The sequence below is a fragment of the Bufo gargarizans genome, unplaced genomic scaffold (assembly GCF_014858855.1).
Source record: "Bufo gargarizans isolate SCDJY-AF-19 unplaced genomic scaffold, ASM1485885v1 original_scaffold_1642_pilon, whole genome shotgun sequence".
NCBI classification, from domain to species: Eukaryota; Metazoa; Chordata; class Amphibia; order Anura; family Bufonidae; genus Bufo; species Bufo gargarizans.
The window spans coordinates 103,365-128,108 of record NW_025334451.1 but is presented as its reverse complement, the minus strand read 5'-3'; the positions used below and the strand labels follow the sequence as shown (position 1 = coordinate 128,108).

The 24,744-nt window shown below is 39.7% G+C and overlaps 1 protein-coding gene across 1 annotated transcript in view; it reads left to right on the top strand.

Moving 5' to 3' along the window:
* Positions 1–973: 973 nt before the first annotated feature.
* LOC122923482 (mucin-19-like) overlaps positions 974–24,744 on the top strand; it is a gene marked incomplete at its 5' end in the record, with an annotated part of 44,103 nt that continues 20,332 nt past the window's right edge. Inside the window, 7 exons of the mRNA XM_044274301.1 lie at positions 974–1,213; positions 1,588–1,744; positions 1,896–2,024; positions 2,200–2,353; positions 3,441–3,478; positions 5,729–6,184; positions 8,854–24,738. Of these exons, the coding sequence (XP_044130236.1) occupies positions 974–1,213; positions 1,588–1,744; positions 1,896–2,024; positions 2,200–2,353; positions 3,441–3,478; positions 5,729–6,184; positions 8,854–24,738 (17,059 nt within the window). The remainder of the gene's footprint in view (positions 1,214–1,587; positions 1,745–1,895; positions 2,025–2,199; positions 2,354–3,440; positions 3,479–5,728; positions 6,185–8,853; positions 24,739–24,744) is intronic.

The following is a 24,744-nucleotide window of genomic DNA, read 5'->3' as shown; positions in this document are numbered from 1 at the left end:
ACCAGGAAATTTGAATTCTGTATTTTAGACAAACAATCAGTACATGTGGTCCCCCGCTTTACAATATTAATTGGTTCTGGGCAACAACTGTAAGGTGAAAACATTGCTAAAGCCATAACTCTATGGAAAACTAGTAATGGGTTCTGAAAGCTCCATTATGTCATCAAAAGTTTCAAGTGATGGCCTAGCTTCAGTATACTCCATCACTATCTGTTTAGCGGTGGTCCGGCAACCACTCCCTGCCCATCACCTGTTTGGGTGTAGCTCCAGCACCAGAATGCAGTGCTGGACTAAAGTCCTCCATCCCCATTCTTTATTTGGAAGTCAGTGGGGGAAGTGCTACAGTATCATGCTCAGTCTCATTACATAGAGAACAAAGCCTATGTAGTTCTGATGCCAAGTTCAGGTGGCTGAAGTTAGGACCCAAGCAGCTAATAGGCAGAGTGTGGGGTGTCAGATTCCCATCGATTAGGTAGTGATGAATATAAGTCAGGAAATCACGCCCTCCTGTAAAAATTAAATAAAATAAACTGCAAATGCAGCTCAAATCACATTTTGCAGTGGGACTGGAGATTCTTCATTGGTCCTTGCACAGCATAGCATGCCCTCACCTGGTGTCCAAAAAAGCAGGCTTATCCAGGCATAGGCAAGATTAGAGGACATGTAATACTGCACTGTACTAGAGAGAGGTGCAACCATAGCCGCCAATCCAGTGCATGCACTGCAATAATACAGAGTTTTTCCAGTGATATACTCTTCCAAATTTGCTGGATCTTCCAGGCAATCATAAGTGTTGGAGATTAATTATGTCCATGCGATTATATGCTGAAAGTGAGAGCATTGTAATTTGGTGGACCACTGTGTATCAAATTACTAAGGCCTAAGCAAAGTCAGGGGTTATAAAATGTTTAAGCTGCACACTACACGTGTAGCTTATTCTGCTTCTTACAGATATCTATATCTTTCTTTACAGGGCAAAGTTTGTGGTCTTTGTGGTAATTACGATGGAAATTTTGTCAATGACTATACAACCAGAAGCTTGGCTGTGGTCGGAAATGTTATGGAATTTGGTAACAACTGGAAAATGTCTCCCAGCTGCCTAGATGCTGTAGACTTGGGAGACTCCTGTTCTTTAAATCCCTACAGGAAGGCATGGTCTCAGAAGCAGTGTAGTGTCATCACCAGTGACACTTTCTCAAACTGTCACTCACTCGTAAGTTCAATTATTTAGGATAATTTTATGTTTGAATCTTTAAAGAACTTTTATTCAACCCAACGGCAGCAAAAAAAATGTAAACAATTATAACAATAAAAAGGTAGAATCGGGACCAACAAGGGGGTCTATGTTTCATTTTGGTCTTCCTCTGACTTGTCTACCACTGCTAATATATATTATTTCAAACTTGTCAGTTGTCACTTTCATCTCATGCAAATGTATGCATTTTTGTAACTCCACTTTGACAACCAGTACCATGAAGTTGCAGTGAAAATGTTAAATTAATGTCCCATTCCAATAGTTACCTTAAATTAATTTGTATTTTTGCATTTAACTTAGTAGGACCTGACGCATAGCTCTGACTTTTGTAGGTTAACCCGCTCAAGTATTATGATGCTTGTGTCAGCGATTCTTGTGCCTGTGATACCGGTGGAGATTGTGAGTGTTTCTGTACAGCAGTAGCCGCTTATGCCCAAGCTTGTAGTGAAGCTGGTGTGTGTGTTCGCTGGAGAACTCCAACAATGTGCCGTGAGTATATTATACACTATAAATCAATGCCAAAGATACTTTACATTACTTTCTTATATTTGATTATTCTTACTAAATAATACCATCAAAAGTCCATCAATCCTAAAATCACATAATTCTAAAATATTTCACACACTTTTGTCCACCATAGCTATTTTCTGTGATTATTACAATCGTGAAGGACACTGCGAGTGGCATTACAAAGCATGTGGTGCCCCCTGCATGAAGACCTGTAGGAACCCAAGTGGAACTTGTTACCACAACTTACCAGGCCTGGAAGGTAAATACTTAGTAATGGTTGGTGGATGATCTGGTTTTAAGGGTAAGATGGGCCTCCAAAGACTAGTTTTCTGTATAAATAAGGCAAAAAAAACGCTTATAGAAATATGTGATTAGCCCATGGCAATAGAAGAAAGAACATAAGATCTAATCAGCTAATGATGTATGTATTTCAGGATGCTACCCCAACTGTCCACCTGAATCACCATATTTTGATGAGGACAAAATGGAATGTGTAGAATCATGTCCTTGCTATTCACTCAATGGAACAGAGTATTATATTGGTCAGGAGATGCCTCCAGAGGATAATAACAACATCTGCACAACTTGGTAAGAAGAGTACAAGTCATTCCTGCTGACTAGTGGGTGTATGATGCTCCATTGAACATACTGCAGAGATGCAGTTTAGTATGCAATAATCCATATCCCTGAGGCTTTAAAGAGGTTTTCTGAGATATTGGTTTTCAATATCAGATCACCAGGGATCTGACACCTGGGATCCCTGCCAATCAGCGTTTTAAGAAAGCCTCGGTGCTCGCTGCAGCCTCCTCACAACTTACCAAGCTCAGCGCCAACCATTGCATAGCATCTGTGCTCGGTATTACAGCTCAGCCCCATTCACTTCAATAGGACTATGCTACACCTAGGCCATGTGACCGATAAACGCGTCGTCACTGGCCGAGGTGAGCACCACAGTCTCTTCAACCAGCTAATTGGTGGGGGTGTCGGTAGTCAGAACCTCACTGATCAAATATTAATGACCCAAGCAGAAAGCCTAGAGCTACTGTATCTTTAGCGTACCCACAAACGGCAGATTTTGTTGCAGAAAGAAAAACCTTCATTCTTGCAGAAAACAGGAGAATATAGAAGCAACTTTCAGTTGCAGAACTTTCTGCAACCAAACTTGCCGTGTGAAAGCATCCCTAATGTTCTTACGACAATGCTTTTGGCATGCCTGCTTTATGTAGCCTTGAACACACATATCCAATGCAGTTAGGCTGTTAATATTGTTAATAAAACACAGAACGGTGATTGTTAACAGTACATGAACTTTTCATTTGCAAATGCGTTCATTTTCCAGTAATTGCCGCTATCAGTATGCCTATATATGTGAATAGTGATCTCAATATTTACCTGTAAAAATGATTCAAAATTTCCAGTGACACGAATTGTCCTAATGTAAATATTGGTTGATTTGTCTCATTCTGAGCCTAAAGCACACTAGAACGTTAGATGAAGTACCTACTGGCCTGGTAATGGCTAAGAAAGAAAGGTGACTGGTAACCAGTTCCGGTATCTCTGACGCTGATTATTATCTAGTAGAGCATTGAACTAGCACATGTCAAATGTAGCAAAAAATTCTAAGAATGAAAAAAAAACAACAAATAAAATAGATGCTTGTTCTTTTCTTTTTCAGCAAGTGTACTCTAAAAGGCAGAAAATGTACTTATGAAGGTAAATTCATTCATGTACTTATTAACTGTTAAAGGGAATCTGTCACCAGCGACCTTCCCGCCCAACTGTTTCCATAGACACATAACTGTGGTTCACTGGATTGAAACATTGTTTTTCTTTTATTAATCCGAGATTCAGTTCCCAAGTTATGACACTTTTTCTTAAAATGCAATTTAGACCTTTGGTGCAAAGAGGGTGTCACATTTGCTCTTGTTACACACAAGCTCCACCCATTTCTCTGGCCAGCTCCTCCCTCCCTGCTTTGGCACTGCCTGGTCCTGCCAATCAAAACAGCAAGGGAGGGGCTGGCAACAGAAAGGAGCAAAGCTTGGGTGCAACAATAGCAATGGTGACACCTTTGCCGCACTAAAGGACTTGGGACTTCTCACTACGAGCCACTGCAAAGTGCAAACAGTCAGTGTAACACATGGTGGGCCATTCATATGGTCAGATGTGACTTCACTCACTGACCCATATTCAATCACCTGATAAAAAGTACACAAAAGTGCCCATACATTTCTAACGGCTCACCAGATGATGCCTCCATAATTAGATCTAGTTCATTTTCATTGTCATGCCCAGCTCTGTGATGCCAGGTGTTTAGAGAATAGGCCATACAAGCAGGAGATGAACACCAGGAGCATGGTCACGTCACTGCATCTGAGATTGGCTAACAAGGGCATCTCAGCTACAGAGGCTGGATTAGGGACTACTCAGAGACTTGGAACTTCATTGTAATGGGACCCTGACTTTTTGCTATTTTTGTAGTCAGAAGTGAAAGGAGGAGCTGCAGATTGGAAATACTTTTACTAAACACTCATCCTCTAATTGTTGCAGTACAAAAGTTACAAACCAATCACAAAGGTTCATAGTGTCCTGACGTAGTGTAGGGAAAGGGATGTTAAAGGTTCTTGTTATATACTTTATTAGTGAAAAATGTTTCTTTTTTCTAGAAGTCAGGATGTAAAGACTTTCCTTAGCAAAGCTGTAATTGAGCACTGCTTCTCAGTGTCTCTCTTAATGCTGGGAATATAGAGAGAGGAGTGGGCCTGTATAGTTGTGCTCTGACAGTAAGTGTGCTGTGTTCTTGTACACTTACTGTCAGTGCTAGCAGTCCTGCTCCCTACTTTCTTGCACCTAATAAAATAGAAGTACAAGGAAAAGAGAGATAAACTGGTAGAGCTGCCAGTGGTTAGCACGGGTAGGAAGTCAGTTAACCAGGTACAAGTCAATTATTGGCTGGGGTAGTGACAAGTGGTGACTGGAAGCCTCTGTATGTTACAATAAAGCATCCCCATTATTTAGTAGAACCCTGTAGATAGGCTCTCCTTAGTAAAGTTCAGTTAGAGCATTGCTAGGGAGACACTTGACACCCTGATTTGTAGTATAAAGAAACTTCTTTCCAAAATAAAGTACAACCCTAAATTACATTGACAATTAACTGAAACGGCAGTTACACTTTGAGCAGAGAAGTGCAACGTAAGGTTAGGTTTACATCTATGCTTGTGCCAGATCTGTCACATGATGTACACTAACGGTGCCTGATATGCCCTATTAGATATATTGGGTTCTGTCCAGTTTCTGTCATGGTGTCAGCAATTTTACCAGAAAAAAATAGTGCAGTCTTGACATACAATCACAAACTTTTTTAGGCATTCTAAAGAGTGGAGAAAGTTCTCCATCCTTTTCTAAGATATTTATATAAATGTATATGGTTGTTGGATAATCTAGAACAGTGATGGTGAACTGTTTAGAGGACAAGTGCCCAAACTGCAACCCAAAACCCACTTATTTATTGCAAAGTGCCAACACCGCAATTTACCCTGAATACTACAGTCCAATATAGTATATATTCCATGTACTTTATCATTTATCTATAATATCCTGCCTACATTCAGTGCGCTGTCTGTTCTGTTCATAGTGCGCCCTTTAAGGCATATTGGTCCACTATTGGTACACCATTGACTTTTTCCAGGGTGCGGATGCCTACATAGAAGGCTCTGAGTGCCACCTCTGGCAGCCGTGCCACAGGTTCGCCACTACTGATCTAGAACATTGGCACTTTTACTTTCTGTGTTTAAATTTTCTATTGTCTATCTATGCTAACTGTATGGCATTACTGACAATGAAAACAAACTGTACCTAATGAACTAAAGGCATATAGCTGAGAACAGTACATAATGTCACCTCAGCTTTTTTTCTCATGGTGTCCGTTACTCTGTTAGTAATATATTGCCTTCTCTTTTGCAGAATGTTGTGTGTATGAAGGAAAGATATACAGGACACCAGACCTCATTTACAATACAACTGATGGCATGGGGGGATGCATTGTAGCATACTGTATTAAGGGAGTGATCGAAGGAAACAACACAGCTTGCAGTTCACCTACAACTACACCTACAACTGTTTTCAGCTTTTCTACTACAACTCCTATAACAACACCAACAACGGGAACACCAACAACTGAAACATCAAAAACACCACCAACATCAACACCAACAACTGGAACATCAAAAACACCAACAACAGGAACAAAAACAACACCAACAACTGGAACAACAACAGCGCCAACAACTGGAACAACAAAAACACCAACAACAGTAACACCAACAACTGGAACATCAAAAACACCAACAACAGGACCAACAACTGAAACACCAAAAACACCGACTACCACCACTACCACTGTCAGCAGCACTATTAAAGGTAAAATTTCTTTCTACCTTAGTATTATTAAAATTAATTTGTCACCAGGTTTTTGCTACCCTATCTGAGGTGATGACAAGAGTCCCTGATTCAAGCATTAGGTTACTTGCTTGATGTCATGCTGTGCTTTTCATAAAATCACACTTTATCAGCAGTAGCCAAGCCCAGCATCAGAGTCCTCCTATTCATACACAGCAGGCTCTCTTCGAACTGCTGCCTCTGATTGACAACTTTCTCCCTGTCAATTAGTAGCTTGTTGACAGGGTTAGCACAAAGATCATAAATATCAAGGACACTGGACATACAAACATCTGGACTGATTGTTTGCTTTTTGGTTTAGTGCAACTTGCTACAGTCCTGTTATCATTTTTATGATTAAAGGTAGAAACATAAAAGGGACACTTATAATTCTAATGCAGGTGCAGAAGCTAAAGGTGGGGGCTGCAGTAGGCAAGGCACACTTTAACCCAGAATTTAAAGCCAATATAAATGAATATTTAAGGGGTGTTCCATTTTCAGTACATGAATATAATGTTTTGCATAATAAAAGGCATTCAAATGTTCTAATATACTTTCTATATTAAAGGGAGCTTCAAGCATTGGCATAATAGTAGGGAATGTAATGAAATAAAAAAAGAAAACTGTTAAATCACCTGCCACTCCATTGCGTGCACTCTGGTGGTCTTCGCTGGTCTTTTTTTCTTATTCTGCAGTGAAGACATTGAATGCATCCATGTGATCGCAGCATCCAATTACTAGAATCAATTGGTAGATGTCACAAGGATGCTCTTCATGATTCTCCTGCAGCACAGTAAACAAAGAGTATCAACTGTGAAGTGATGGGAATTCAACATACAGATATAGTAGAGCTACAACTGACTCTGATAACACATGTCACAGTGTTATCTCGATTATCTCGTGACAAAAAACATTGAAATTCACTGAAAGTCAGTAAACATTTTCTTGCCATTCTTTACCTAACACTTTAACCATCAGGTTTAGCTCGGCTGCATCTGTATGAAGATTAGTTATTTTTTATTACATTCCATAGCGTTTTGCTAATTTTAAAATGTCCAAATGTCCAGTAAACCTCTTAAATGCCTCAGGATCTCTGCTTGCTGTCATTCAGTTGGATCTCTTTTTTTTTTTTAGCAAATACAAATCTATCCTGGTCATGTGATTGACACATGAATGCTCAGTTCATTGCAAGACATGGCTCTGATACACCTACAAATGTGTCCAGCCTTACCTTTAAATTAGGGAAGGAATACAATTTCACATATAGACAATTCAATATTAATATTTGTTATAAAAACCCTTGACAGGGAATTCGCAATGCAACATCTGGGTCGCTTTACATAGAAAAATATAGCATTGATGTCTCCACACAACATTGTGAAATTATATTGCTTTGAAAAACAATTTTGCTTCAGTTTGCGTTGGTGTAGTTTATGCCACATTTATCAAATCTCACAAGTTGTTTGATAAATTTGTCTTATCTTTAAACCTAACACAATTGTTTGGAAAAGCTACCCCAGTTTTCCTACCCCAACCTCCAACTGCAGTGACATTGCAAATTATTTTGAGACTTTTAAAAAAGCCTCAATGATAAATCTCGAATAAAGCTTATTAACCCTTAAAATACCGGAGGTTTTTTCATTTTTGCGTTTTCATTTTTCTTCCCTATATTACTTGAGCCATAACTTTTTAATATTTCCGGTCACATAGCTGTATGAGGGTTTATTTCTTCCGGGACAAGTTGTATTTTCTAATGCCACCATTAATGATGGCTTAAAATATAGTGGGAAGCGGTTAAAAAATTCCCAATGAGGTGGAATTTGAAAAAAAAAATTAAAAAAAATCCTCCACCGGTCTTGTTCCCACGGAATTTAGTTTCCGGCAAAACTGACCCATGCCCTTCATTCTCTGGGTCAGTACAATTACAATGATACCCCATATGTATAGGTTTTTTATGTCTAAATAGTGTAAAAATAAATGTTAACTTTGCTAAAAAAAATATATATGAGCTTATAAATAATGCTTTTTAATTTTTCAATTTGTTTTATCAGGGATTTTTAAAATGAGATTTACACTATAAATTGCTAATTTCTTAGCCTGGCCTGCCATAAGAATTGCAACATGAACACTATAAGCTTTATCAGCGAGGCTTAAAGTGTTCAGCGCAACTACTGATGCCCACATTAGCCGCACTGTGCATCTGTAAGAAGCCCAGAAGCGTGAGTGTCTGTGTTTTTCGCATTTAGATGCCGTGATCTCACTTGATCACGGCATCTAAAGACTTTAATTACCACAATCGGCATTATTGCCGGTCATGGTAATTAGCTGCAGGTCTCTGATGTTTGAAACAGCACAGACCTGCAGACCATGGCACCCGCTGCACGTGCAAGCGGGCGCCATGTTTACACATCGCTCCAGCGAACAGGTTAACATAGCTAACCACACCAACTTTCCCACCCATATAACAAAACTGGAGAGAGTGGTGTAAAAATGCAAAAATTCCAAACATTTTTGCACAAGTGAGTGCAAAAAGACACAAAAGCCCAAATTTTTTACTTTTTAAAGACAGAATTCTGGAGTGATGGTATGATAAATGAGGTTTACAAAATATACACACTTTTTTAACTTTATTTATGTTCTTTTCATTCTAGTATGTTCTGTAACTCCAGAGGATGCAGGATGCACTTGGTCAAGATGGTTTGACGTAAGTTACCCTTCTTACGGCAAGGACAATGGAGATTTCGAAACCTTAGGAGACATAAGGAAAGCAGGATTTGAAATTTGTGATGCACCTCAAAATGTTGAATGCAGAGCAAAGTTTTTCCCTGAAAATGCAATAGAAGACCTACATCAAATAGTGACATGTAGCAAATATGTGGGTCTGATTTGTATTAACAGCCAACAACCACAGAGAATTTGTTACAATTACGAAATCAGAGTGCAATGTTGTTCCCCAATAGCAGATTGCACGAAACAAGTAACATCATCAACTGTTAAAACAACAGGTATATCTAGTTCAACCGCATCAACTTCAAAATCTACCATAACTAAAACACCATATTCATCTGTTTCTGTTACTCCGACATTGACAAGTGAAACGAAAACAACCTCTAGCACAAGCACATCATCCTCAAAAACTACCATAAGTACAACAAACCGTTCTACCTCTGTTTTTACCGTATCCACAACTGGAACATTAACAACTAGTTCAATCAAACCATCTTCAACAATAACAACAACACCATACTCAGTTATCTCTACTACATCAACATCTACGAGCAGAACATCCACAGGTACAACAAAATTCACTTCATCTGAAACATCAACCAAGACAACGCCAACATCTACTTCTGTTTCTACAAGTAAGAGTACAAGTGGAACAACAGTTTCATCAACACCGCCTACTCATTTATCAACCAGTGTTTCAACTACTTCTTCAACAACTTGTCCATACGCATATTCCATGAAATGCTATTGGTCATCATTCATGGAAGGTAACGATACACCAACAAAGTCTGTTAAAGAAGGAGAAAGTTTATCAGGAAGTGATTCCAGTGAAGAGCCTCGTCAACCCTCTAAGGGCTCCCCCAATAAAAAAGATAGCAGCTCTGCAAAGGGTTCTAAGGAAAAAGTTACACCTCCCAATAAAGGATACTTCAATGAAGTGCTGAAAAAGCTTTTCAAGGGCTCCTCAAGTGAAGAAGACCAAAGCCGTAACTTAGGAAGAAAAGATTCCAAACAGAATGACAGCAAGCCCAGTAAAGGATATTTCAATGAATTCATCAAAAGAATTTTCAAAAGTTCTTCAAGCGAAGAAAACCAAAACGGCAACTCTGGAAGAAGTGATTCTCAAGAAAAAGTCAGCAAAACAGATAAAGGATTCTTAAATGAAATAATCAACAAGGTTTTTAAAGACTTTTCAAGCGAGGAAGCCGATTTACCCACAATCTTCCAGTCTGGTAAAGATGTCGATAGCTCAGAGCTACTAAAGGTCGTTGGTTATGGAATATGTTCAACACAGCAAATGGCCAGTGAAATTGAGTGTAACGTAAGATCAGACTTGAGCATCAAGAAGAAAAATTCTGTATTACAGTGTAACAGGGACACTGCTATTGCTTGCCTACTGGCCAGACAGGAAGGAATCGATGCACCAGTATGTGACTATTATAGTATAAGGGTACTATGCTGTTCTAAAGTCTGTGGTGAAACAACAGCACTTACCGAATCTACAAGTGAAACACCAACCACCTCTATCTCAACTAAAACATCTACACCACCATATTATCATTCTACAACTATAAGTGAGAAAACAACCAGCCCCATTTCAACTATAAGCACAACCAAGACAACCCCAACATCAACCTCTCATTCTACTACACCAACAAGCCAAACCACAACCACTTCACCATCAACCTCAATAAGGTCAACCCCCACATCTACCTCTGTTTCTACACCAACCACCTCTATCTCAACTAAAACATCTACACCACCATATTATGATTCTACAACTACAAGTGAGAGAACAACCAGCCCCATTTCAACTATAAGCACAACCAAGACAACCCCAATATCAACCTCTTATTCTACTACAACAACAAGCAAAACCACAACTACTTCACCATCAACCTCAACGAGGTCAACCCCCACATCTACCCCCTTTTCTACAAGTAGGAGTACAAGTGGAATGACAGTTTCATCAACACCGCCCACTCATTCATCAACCAGTGTTTCAACTACTTCTTCAACAACTTGTCCATACGCATATTCCATGAAATGCTATTGGTCATCATTTATGGAAGGTAACGATACACCAACAAAGTCTGTTAAAGAAGGAGAAAGTTTATCAGGAAGTGATTCCAGTGAAGAGCCTCGTCAACCCTCTAAGGGCTCCCCCAATAAAAAAGATAGCAGCTCTGCAAAGGGTTCTAAGGAAAAAGTTACACCTCCCAATAAAGGATACTTCAATGAAGTGCTGAAAAAGCTTTTCAAGGGCTCCTCAAGTGAAGAAGACCAAAGCCGTAACTCAGGAAGAAAAGATTCTAAACAGAATGACAGCAAGCCCAGTAAAGGATATTTCAATGAATTCATCAAAAGAATTTTCAAAAGTTCTTCAAGCGAAGAAAACCAAAACGGTAACTCTGGAAGAAGTGATTCTCAAGAAAAAGTCAGCAAAACAGATAAAGGATTCTTAAATGAAATAATCAACAAGGTTTTTAAAGACTTTTCAAGCGAGGAAGCCGATTTACCCACAATCTTCCAGTCTGGTAAAGATGTTGATAGCTCAGAGCTACTAAAGGTCGTTGGTTATGGAATATGTTCAACACAGCAAATGGCCAGTGAAATTGAGTGTAACGTAAGATCAGACTTGAGCATCAAGAAGAAAAATTCAGTATCACAGTGTAACAGGGACACTGCTATTGCTTGCCTACTGGCCAGACAGGAAGGAATCGATGCACCAGTATGTGACTATTATAGTATTAGGGTACTATGCTGTTCTAAAGTCTGTGGTGAAACAACAGCACTTACCGAATCTACAAGTGAAACACCAACCACCTCTATCTCAACTAAAACATCTACATCACCATATTATCATTCTACAACTATAAGTGAGAAAACAACCAGCCCCATTTCAACTATAAGCACAACCAAGACAACCCCAACATCAACCTCTCATTCTACTACACCAACAAGCCAAACCACAACCACTTCACCATCAACCTCAATAAGGTCAACCCCCACATCTACCTCTGTTTCTACACCAACCACCTCTATCTCAACTAAAACATCTACACCACCATATTATGATTCTACAACTACAAGTGAGAGAACAACCAGCCCCATTTCAACTATAAGCACAACCAAGACAACCCCAATATCAACCTCTTATTCTACTACAACAACAAGCAAAACCACAACTACTTCACCATCAACCTCAACGAGGTCAACCCCCACATCTACCCCTGTTTCTACAAGTAGGAGTACAAGTGGAACGACAGTTTCATCAACACCGCCCACTCATTCATCAACCAGTGTTTCAACTACTTCTTCAACAACTTGTCCATACGCATATTCCATGAAATGCTATTGGTCATCATTTATGGAAGGTAACGATACACCAACAAAGTCTGTTAAAGAAGGAGAAAGTTTATCAGGAAGTGATTCCAGTGAAGAGCCTCGTCAACCCTCTAAGGGCTCCGCCAATAAAAAAGATAGCAGCTCTGCAAAGGGTTCTAAGGAAAAAGTTACACCTCCCAATAAAGGATACTTCAATGAAGTGCTGAAAAAGCTTTTCAAGGGCTCCTCAAGTGAAGAAGACCAAAGCCGTAACTCAGGAAGAAAAGATTCTAAACAGAATGACAGCAAGCCCAGTAAAGGATATTTCAATGAATTCATCAAAAGAATTTTCAAAAGTTCTTCAAGCGAAGAAAACCAAAACGGTAACTCTGGAAGAAGTGATTCTCAAGAAAAAGTCAGCAAAACAGATAAAGGATTCTTAAATGAAATAATCAACAAGGTTTTTAAAGACTTTTCAAGCGAGGAAGCCGATTTACCCACAATCTTCCAGTCTGGTAAAGATGTTGATAGCTCAGAGCTACTAAAGGTCGTTGGTTATGGAATATGTTCAACACAGCAAATGGCCAGTGAAATTGAGTGTAACGTAAGATCAGACTTGAGCATCAAGAAGAAAAATTCAGTATCACAGTGTAGCAGGGACACTGCTATTGCTTGCCTACTGGCCAGACAGGAAGGAATCGATGCACCAGTATGTGACTATTATAGTATTAGGGTACTATGCTGTTCTAAAGTCTGTGGTGAAACAACAGCACTTACCGAATCTACAAGTGAAACACCAACCACCTCTATCTCAACTAAAACATCTACATCACCATATTATCATTCTACAACTATAAGTGAGAAAACAACCAGCCCCATTTCAACTATAAGCACAACCAAGACAACCCCAACATCAACCTCTCATTCTACTACACCAACAAGCCAAACCACAACCACTTCACCATCAACCTCAATAAGGTCAACCCCCACATCTACCTCTGTTTCTACACCAACCACCTCTATCTCAACTAAAACATCTACACCACCATATTATGATTCTACAACTACAAGTGAGAGAACAACCAGCCCCATTTCAACTATAAGCACAACCAAGACAACCCCAATATCAACCTCTTATTCTACTACAACAACAAGCAAAACCACAACTACTTCACCATCAACCTCAACGAGGTCAACCCCCACATCTACCCCTGTTTCTACAAGTAGGAGTACAAGTGGAACGACAGTTTCATCAACACCGCCCACTCATTCATCAACCAGTGTTTCAACTACTTCTTCAACAACTTGTCCATACGCATATTCCATGAAATGCTATTGGTCATCATTTATGGAAGGTAACGATACACCAACAAAGTCTGTTAAAGAAGGAGAAAGTTTATCAGGTAGTGATTCCAGTGAAGAGCCGCGTCAACCCTCTAAGGGCTCCCCCAATAAAAAAGATAGCAGCTCTGCAAAGGGTTCTAAGGAAAAAGTTACACCTCCCAATAAAGGATACTTCAATGAAGTGCTGAAAAAGCTTTTCAAGGGCTCCTCAAGTGAAGAAGACCAAAGCCGTAACTCAGGAAGAAAAGATTCTAAACAGAATGACAGCAAGCCCAGTAAAGGATATTTCAATGAATTCATCAAAAGAATTTTTAAAAGTTCTTCAAGCGAAGAAAACCAAAACGGCAACTCTGGAAGAAGTGATTCTCAAGAAAAAGTCAGCAAAACAGATAAAGGATTCTTAAATGAAATAATCAACAAGGTTTTTAAAGACTTTTCAAGCGAGGAAGCCGATTTACCCACAATCTTCCAGTCTGGTAAAGATGTCGATAGCTCAGAGCTACTAAAGGTCGTTGGTTATGGAATATGTTCAACACAGCAAATGGCCAGTGAAATTGAGTGTAACGTAAGATCAGACTTGAGCATCAAGAATAAAAATTCAGTATCACAGTGTAACAGGGACACTGCTATTGCTTGCCTACTGGCCAGACAGGAAGGAATTGATGCACCAGTATGTGACTATTATAGTATTAGGGTACTATGCTGTTCTAAAGTCTGTGGTGAAACAAGAGTTTATACCGAATCTACAAGTGAAACACCAACCACCTCTATCTCAACTAAAACATCTACACCACCATATTATCATTCTACAACTATAAGTGAGAAAACAACCAGCCCCATTTCAACTATAAGCACAACCAAGACAACCCCAACATCAACCTCTCATTCTACTACACCAACAAGCCAAACCACAACCACTTCACCATCAACCTCAATAAGGTCAACCCCCACATCTACCTCTGTTTCTACACCAACCACCTCTATCTCAACTAAAACATCTACACCACCATATTATGATTCTACAACTACAAGTGAGAGAACAACCAGCCCCATTTCAACTATAAGCACAACCAAGACAACCCCAATATCAACCTCTTATTCTACTACACCAACAAGCCAAACCACAACCACTTCACCATCAACCTCAATAAGGTCAACCCCCACATCTACCTCTGTTTCTACACCAACCACCTCTATCTCAACTAAAACATCTACACCACCATATTATGATTCTACAACTACAAGTGAGAGAACAACCAGCCCCATTTCAACTATAAGCACAACCAAGACAACCCCAATATCAACCTCTTATTCTACTACAACAACAAGCAAAACCACAACTACTTCACCATCAACCTCAACGAGGTCAACCCCCACATCTACCCCTGTTTCTACAAGTAGGAGTACAAGTGGAACGACAGTTTCATCAACACCGCCCACTCATTCATCAACCAGTGTTTCAACTACTTCTTCAACAACTTGTCCATACGCATATTCCATGAAATGCTATTGGTCATCATTTATGGAAGGTAACGATACACCAACAAAGTCTGTTAAAGAAGGAGAAAGTTTATCAGGAAGTGATTCCAGTGAAGAGCCTCGTCAACCCTCTAAGGGCTCCCCCAATAAAAAAGATAGCACCTCTGCAAAGGGTTCTAAGGAAAAAGTTACACCTCCCAATAAAGGATACTTCTATGAAGTGCTGAAAAAGCTTTTCAAGGGCTCCTCAAGTGAAGAAGACCATAGCCGTAACTCAGGAAGAAAAGATTCTAAACAGAATGACAGCAAGCCCAGTAAAGGATATTTCAATGAATTCATCAAAAGAATTTTCAAAAGTTCTTCAAGCGAAGAAAACCAAAACGGTAACTCTGGAAGAAGTGATTCTCAAGAAAAAGTCAGCAAAACAGATAAAGGATTCTTAAATGAAATAATAAACAAGGTTTTTAAAGACTTTTCAAGCGAGGAAGCCGATTTACCCACAATCTTCCAGTCTGGTAAAGATGTTGATAGCTCAGAGCTACTAAAGGTCGTTGGTTATGGAATATGTTCAACACAGCAAATGGCCAGTGAAATTGAGTGTAACGTAAGATCAGACTTGAGCATCAAGAAGAAAAATTCAGTATCACAGTGTAACAGGGACACTGCTATTGCTTGCCTACTGGCCAGACAGGAAGGAATCGATGCACCAGTATGTGACTATTATAGTATAAGGGTACTATGCTGTTCTAAAGTCTGTGGTGAAACAACAGCACTTACCGAATCTACAAGTGAAACACCAACCACCTCTATCTCAACTAAAACATCTACATCACCATATTATCATTCTACAACTATAAGTGAGAAAACAACCAGCCCCATTTCAACTATAAGCACAACCAAGACAACCCCAACATCAACCTCTCATTCTACTACACCAACAAGCCAAACCACAACCACTTCACCATCAACCTCAATAAGGTCAACCCCCACATCTACCTCTGTTTCTACACCAACCACCTCTATCTCAACTAAAACATCTACACCACCATATTATGATTCTACAACTACAAGTGAGAGAACAACCAGCCCCATTTCAACTATAAGCACAACCAAGACAACCCCAATATCAACCTCTTATTCTACTACAACAACAAGCAAAACCACAACTACTTCACCATCAACCTCAACGAGGTCAACCCCCACATCTACCCCTGTTTCTACAAGTAGGAGTACAAGTGGAACGACAGTTTCATCAACACCGCCCACTCATTCATCAACCAGTGTTTCAACTACTTCTTCAACAACTTGTCCATACGCATATTCCATGAAATGCTATTGGTCATCATTTATGGAAGGTAACGATACACCAACAAAGTCTGTTAAAGAAGGAGAAAGTTTATCAGGTAGTGATTCCAGTGAAGAGCCGCGTCAACCCTCTAAGGGCTCCCCCAATAAAAAAGATAGCAGCTCTGCAAAGGGTTCTAAGGAAAAAGTTACACCTCCCAATAAAGGATACTTCAATGAAGTGCTGAAAAAGCTTTTCAAGGGCTCCTCAAGTGAAGAAGACCAAAGCCGTAACTCAGGAAGAAAAGATTCTAAACAGAATGACAGCAAGCCCAGTAAAGGATATTTCAATGAATTCATCAAAAGAATTTTTAAAAGTTCTTCAAGCGAAGAAAACCAAAACGGCAACTCTGGAAGAAGTGATTCTCAAGAAAAAGTCAGCAAAACAGATAAAGGATTCTTAAATGAAATAATCAACAAGGTTTTTAAAGACTTTTCAAGCGAGGAAGCCGATTTACCCACAATCTTCCAGTCTGGTAAAGATGTCGATAGCTCAGAGCTACTAAAGGTCGTTGGTTATGGAATATGTTCAACACAGCAAATGGCCAGTGAAATTGAGTGTAACGTAAGATCAGACTTGAGCATCAAGAATAAAAATTCAGTATCACAGTGTAACAGGGACACTGCTATTGCTTGCCTACTGGCCAGACAGGAAGGAATTGATGCACCAGTATGTGACTATTATAGTATTAGGGTACTATGCTGTTCTAAAGTCTGTGGTGAAACAAGAGTTTATACCGAATCTACAAGTGAAACACCAACCACCTCTATCTCAACTAAAACATCTACACCACCATATTATCATTCTACAACTATAAGTGAGAAAACAACCAGCCCCATTTCAACTATAAGCACAACCAAGACAACCCCAACATCAACCTCTCATTCTACTACACCAACAAGCCAAACCACAACCACTTCACCATCAACCTCAATAAGGTCAACCCCCACATCTACCTCTGTTTCTACACCAACCACCTCTATCTCAACTAAAACATCTACACCACCATATTATGATTCTACAACTACAAGTGAGAGAACAACCAGCCCCATTTCAACTATAAGCACAACCAAGACAACCCCAATATCAACCTCTTATTCTACTACACCAACAAGCCAAACCACAACCACTTCACCATCAACCTCAATAAGGTCAACCCCCACATCTACCTCTGTTTCTACACCAACCACCTCTATCTCAACTAAAACATCTACACCACCATATTATGATTCTACAACTACAAGTGAGAGAACAACCAGCCCCATTTCAACTATAAGCACAACCAAGACAACCCCAATATCAACCTCTTATTCTACTACAACAACAAGCAAAACCACAACTACTTCACCATCAACCTCAACGAGGTCAACCCCCACATCTACCCCTGTTTCTACAAGTAGGAGTACAAGTGGAACGACAGTTTCATCAACACCGCCCACTCATTCATCAACCAGTGTTTCAACTACTTCTTCAACAACTTGTCCATACGCATATTCCATGAAATGCTATTGGTCATCATTTATGGAAGGTAACGATACACCAACAAAGTCTGTTAAAGAAGGAGAAAGTTTATCAGGAAGTGATTCCAGTGAAGAGCCTCGTCAACCCTCTAAGGGCTCCCCCAATAAAAAAGATAGCACCTCTGCAAAGGGTTCTAAGGAAAAAGTTACACCTCCCAATAAAGGATACTTCTATGAAGTGCTGAAAAAGCTTTTCAAGGGCTCCTCAAGTGAAGAAGACCATAGCCGTAACTCAGGAAGAAAAGATTCTAAACAGAATGACAGCAAGCCCAGTAAAGGATATTTCAATGAATTCATCAAAAGAATTTTCAAAAGTTCTTCAAGCGAAGAAAACCAAAACGGTAACTCTGGAAGAAGTGATTCTCAAGAAAAAGTCAGCAAAACAGATAAAGGATTCTTAAATGAAATAATAAACAAGGTTTTTAAAGACTTTTCAAGCGAGGAAGCCGATTTACCCACAATCTTCCAGTCTGGTAAAGATGTTGATAGCTCAGAGCTACTAAAGGTCGTTGGTTATGGAATATGTTCAACACAGCAAATGGCCAGTGAAATTGAGTGTAACGTAAGATCAGACTTGAGCATCAAGAAGAAAAATTCAGTATCACAGTGTAACAGGGACACTGCTATTGCTTGCCTACTGGCCAGACAGGAAGGAATCGATGCACCAGTATGTGACTATTATAGTATAAGGGTACTATGCTGTTCTAAAGTCTGTGGTGAAACAACAGCACTTACCGAATCTACAAGTGAAACACCAACCACCTCTATCTCAACTAAAACATCTACATCACCATATTATCATTCTACAACTATAAGTGAGAAAACAACCAGCCCCATTTCAACTATAAGCACAACCAAGACAACCCCAACATCAACCTCTCATTCTACTACACCAACAAGCCAAACCACAACCACTTCACCATCAACCTCAATAAGGTCAACCCCCACATCTACCTCTGTTTCTACACCAACCACCTCTATCTCAACTAAAACATCTACACCACCATATTATGATTCTACAACTTCAAGTGAGAGAACAACCAGCCCCATTTCAACTATAAGCACAACCAAGACAACCCCAATATCAACCTCTTATTCTACTACAACAACAAGCAAAACCACAACTACTTCACCATCAACCTCAACGAGGTCAACCCCCACATCTACCCCTGTTTCTACAAGTAGGAGTACAAGTGGAACGACAGTTTCATCAACACCGCCCACTCATTCATCAACCAGTGTTTCAACTACTTCTTCAACAACTTGTCCATACACATATTCCATGAAATGCTATTGGTCATCATTTATGGAAGGTAACGATACACCAACAAAGTCTGTTAAAGAAGGAGAAAGTTTATCAGGAAGTGATTCCAGTGAAGAGCCTCGTCAACCCTCTAAGGGCTCCCCCAATAAAAAAGATAGCAGCTCTGCAAAGGGTTCTAAGGAAAAAGTTACACCTCCCAATAAAGGATACTTCAATGAAGTGCTGAAAAAGCTTTTCAAGGGCTCCTCAAGTGAAGAAGACCAAAGCCGTAACTCAGGAAGAAAAGATTCTAAACAGAATGACAGCAAGCCCAGTAAAGGATATTTCAATGAATTCATCAAAAGAATTTTTAAAAGTTCTTCAAGCGAAGAAAACCAAAACGGCAACTCTGGAAGAAGTGATTCTCAAGAAAAAGTCAGCAAAACAGATAAAGGATTCTTAAATGAAATAATCAACAAGGTTTATAAAGACTTTTCAAGCGAGGAAGCCGATTTACCCACAATCTTCCAGTCTGGTAAAGATGTCGATAGCTCAGAGCTACTAAAGGTCGTTGGTTATGGAATATGTTCAACACAGCAAATGGCCAGTGAAATTGAGTGTAACGTAAGATCAGACTTGAGCATCAAGAATAAAAATTCAGTATCACAGTGTAACAGGGACACTGCTATTGCTTGCCTACTGGCCAGACAGGAAGGAATTGATGCACCAGTATGTGACTATTATAGTATTAGGGTACTATGCTGTTCTAAAGTCTGTGGTGAAACAAGAGTTTATACCGAATCTACAAGTGAAACACCAACCACCTCTATCTCAACTAAAACATCTACACCACCATATTATCATTCTACAACTATAAGTGAGAAAACAACCAGCCCCATTTCAACTATAAGCACAACCAAGACAACCCCAACATCAACCTCTCATTCTACTACACCAACAAGCCAAACCACAACCACTTTACCATCAACCTCAATAAGGTCAACCCCCACATCTACCTCTGTTTCTACACCAACCACCTCTATCTCAACTAAAACATCTACACCACCATATTATGATTCTACAACTACAAGTGAGAGAACAACCAGCCCCATTTCAACTATAAGCACAACCAAGACAACCCCAATATCAACCTCTTATTCTACTACACCAACAAGCCAAACCACAACCACTTCACCATCAACCTCAATAAGGTCAACCCCCACATCTACCTCTGTTTCTACACCAACCACCTCTATCTCAACTAAAACATCTACACCACCATATTATGATTCTACAACTACAAGTGAGAGAACAACCAGCCCCATTTCAACTATAAGCACAACCAAGACAACCCCAATATCAACCTCTTATTCTACTACAACAACAAGCAAAACCACAACTACTTCACCATCAACCTCAACGAGGTCAACCCCCACATCTACCCCTGTTTCTACAAGTAGGAGTACAAGTGGAACGACAGTTTCATCAACACCGCCCACTCATTCATCAACCAGTGTTTCAACTACTTCTTCAACAACTTGTCCATACGCATATTCCATGAAATGCTATTGGTCATCATTTATGGAAGGTAACGATACACCAACAAAGTCTGTTAAAGAAGGAGAAAGTTTATCAGGAAGTGATTCCAGTGAAGAGCCTCGTCAACCCTCTAAGGGCTCCCCCAATAAAAAAGATAGCACCTCTGCAAAGGGTTCTAAGGAAAAAGTTACACCTCCCAATAAAGGATACTTCAATGAAGTGCTGAAAAAGCTTTTCAAGGGCTCCTCAAGTGAAGAAGACCATAGCCGTAACTCAGGAAGAAAAGATTCTAAACAGAATGACAGCAAGCCCAGTAAAGGATATTTCAATGAATTCATCAAAAGAATTTTCAAAAGTTCTTCAAGCGAAGAAAACCAAAACGGTAACTCTGGAAGAAGTGATTCTCAAGAAAAAGTCAGCAAAACAGATAAAGGATTCTTAAATGAAATAATAAACAAGGTTTTTAAAGACTTTTCAAGCGAGGAAGCCGATTTACCCACAATCTTCCAGTCTGGTAAAGATGTTGATAGCTCAGAGCTACTAAAGGTCGTTGGTTATGGAATATGTTCAACACAGCAAATGGCCAGTGAAATTGAGTGTAACGTAAGATCAGACTTGAGCATCAAGAAGAAAAATTCAGTATCACAGTGTAACAGGGACACTGCTATTGCTTGCCTACTGGCCAGACAGGAAGGAATCGATGCACCAGTATGTGACTATTATAGTATTAGGGTACTATGCTGTTCTAAAGTCTGTGGTGAAACAACAGCACTTACCGAATCTACAAGTGAAACACCAACCACCTCTATCTCAACTAAAACATCTACATCACCATATTATCATTCTACAACTATAAGTGAGAAAACAACCAGCCCCATTTCAACTATAAGCACAACCAAGACAACCCCAACATCAACCTCTCATTCTACTACACCAACAAGCCAAACCACAACCACTTCACCATCAACCTCAATAAGGTCAACCCCCACATCTACCTCTGTTTCTACACCAACCACCTCTATCTCAACTAAAACATCTACACCACCATATTATGATTCTACAACTTCAAGTGAGAGAACAACCAGCCCCATTTCAACTATAAGCACAACCAAGACAACCCCAATATCAACCTCTTATTCTACTACAACAACAAGCAAAACCACAACTACTTCACCATCAACCTCAACGAGGTCAACCCCCACATCTACCCCTGTTTCTACAAGTAGGAGTACAAGTGGAACGACAGTTTCATCAACACCGCCCACTCATTCATCAACCAGTGTTTCAACTACTTCTTCAACAACTTGTCCATACACATATTCCATGAAATGCTATTGGTCATCATTTATGGAAGGTAACGATACACCAACAAAGTCTGTTAAAGAAGGAGAAAGTTTATCAGGAAGTGATTCCAGTGAAGAGCCTCGTCAACCCTCTAAGGGCTCCCCCAATAAAAAAGATAGCAGCTCTGCAAAGGGTTCTAAGGAAAAAGTTACACCTCCCAATAAAGGATACTTCAATGAAGTGCTGAAAAAGCTTTTCAAGGGCTCCTCAAGTGAAGAAGACCAAAGCCGTAACTCAGGAAGAAAAGATTCTAAACAGAATGACAGCAAGCCCAGTAAAGGATATTTCAATGAATTCATCAAAAGAATTTTTAAAAGTTCTTCAAGCGAAGAAAACCAAAACGGCAACTCTGGAAGAAGTGATTCTCAAGAAAAAGTCAGCAAAACAGATAAAGGATTCTTAAATGAAATAATCAACAAGGTTTTTAAAGACTTTTCAAGCGAGGAAGCCGATTTACCCACAATCTTCCAGTCTGGTAAAGATGTCGATAGCTCAGAGCTACTAAAGGTCGTTGGTTATGGAATATGTTCAACACAGCAAATGGCCAGTGAAATTGAGTGTAACGTAAGATCAGACTTGAGCATCAAGAATAAAAATTCAGTATCACAGTGTAACAGGGACACTGCTATTGCTTGCCTACTGGCCAGACAGGAAGGAATTGATGCACCAGTATGTGACTATTATAGTATTAGGGTACTATGCTGTTCTAAAGTCTGTGGTGAAACAAGAGTTTATACCGAATCTACAAGTGAAACACCAACCACCTCTATCTCAACTAAAACATCTACACCACCATATTATCATTCTACAACTATAAGTGAGAAAACAACCAGCCCCATTTCAACTATAAGCACAACCAAGACAACCCCAACATCAACCTCTCATTCTACTACACCAACAAGCCAAACCACAACCACTTCACCATCAACCTCAATAAGGTCAACCCCCACATCTACCTCTGTTTCTACACCAACCACCTCTATCTCAACTAAAACATCTACACCACCATATTATGATTCTACAACTACAAGTGAGAGAACAACCAGCCCCATTTCAACTATAAGCACAACCAAGACAACCCCAATATCAACCTCTTATTCTACTACACCAACAAGCCAAACCACAACCACTTCACCATCAACCTCAATAAGGTCAACCCCCACATCTACCTCTGTTTCTACACCAACCACCTCTATCTCAACTAAAACATCTACACCACCATATTATGATTCTACAACTACAAGTGAGAGAACAACCAGCCCCATTTCAACTATAAGCACAACCAAGACAACCCCAATATCAACCTCTTATTCTACTACAACAACAAGCAAAACCACAACTACTTCACCATCAACCTCAACGAGGTCAACCCCCACATCTACCCCTGTTTCTACAAGTAGGAGTACAAGTGGAACGACAGTTTCATCAACACCGCCCACTCATTCATCAACCAGTGTTTCAACTACTTCTTCAACAACTTGTCCATACGCATATTCCATGAAATGCTATTGGTCATCATTTATGGAAGGTAACGATACACCAACAAAGTCTGTTAAAGAAGGAGAAAGTTTATCAGGAAGTGATTCCAGTGAAGAGCCTCGTCAACCCTCTAAGGGCTCCCCCAATAAAAAAGATAGCACCTCTGCAAAGGGTTCTAAGGAAAAAGTTACACCTCCCAATAAAGGATACTTCAATGAAGTGCTGAAAAAGCTTTTCAAGGGCTCCTCAAGTGAAGAAGACCATAGCCGTAACTCAGGAAGAAAAGATTCTAAACAGAATGACAGCAAGCCCAGTAAAGGATATTTCAATGAATTCATCAAAAGAATTTTCAAAAGTTCTTCAAGCGAAGAAAACCAAAACGGTAACTCTGGAAGAAGTGATTCTCAAGAAAAAGTCAGCAAAACAGATAAAGGATTCTTAAATGAAATAATAAACAAGGTTTTTAAAGACTTTTCAAGCGAGGAAGCCGATTTACCCACAATCTTCCAGTCTGGTAAAGATGTTGATAGCTCAGAGCTACTAAAGGTCGTTGGTTATGGAATATGTTCAACACAGCAAATGGCCAGTGAAATTGAGTGTAACGTAAGATCAGACTTGAGCATCAAGAAGAAAAATTCAGTATCACAGTGTAACAGGGACACTGCTATTGCTTGCCTACTGGCCAGACAGGAAGGAATCGATGCACCAGTATGTGACTATTATAGTATAAGGGTACTATGCTGTTCTAAAGTCTGTGGTGAAACAACAGCACTTACCGAATCTACAAGTGAAACACCAACCACCTCTATCTCAACTAAAACATCTACATCACCATATTATCATTCTACAACTATAAGTGAGAAAACAACCAGCCCCATTTCAACTATAAGCACAACCAAGACAACCCCAATATCAACCTCTTATTCTACTACAACAACAAGCAAAACCACAACTACTTCACCATCAACCTCAACGAGGTCAACCCCCACATCTACCCCTGTTTCTACAAGTAGGAGTACAAGTGGAACGACAGTTTCATCAACACCGCCCACTCATTCATCAACCAGTGTTTCAACTACTTCTTCAACAACTTGTCCATACGCATATTCCATGAAATGCTATTGGTCATCATTTATGGAAGGTAACGATACACCAACAAAGTCTGTTAAAGAAGGAGAAAGTTTATCAGGTAGTG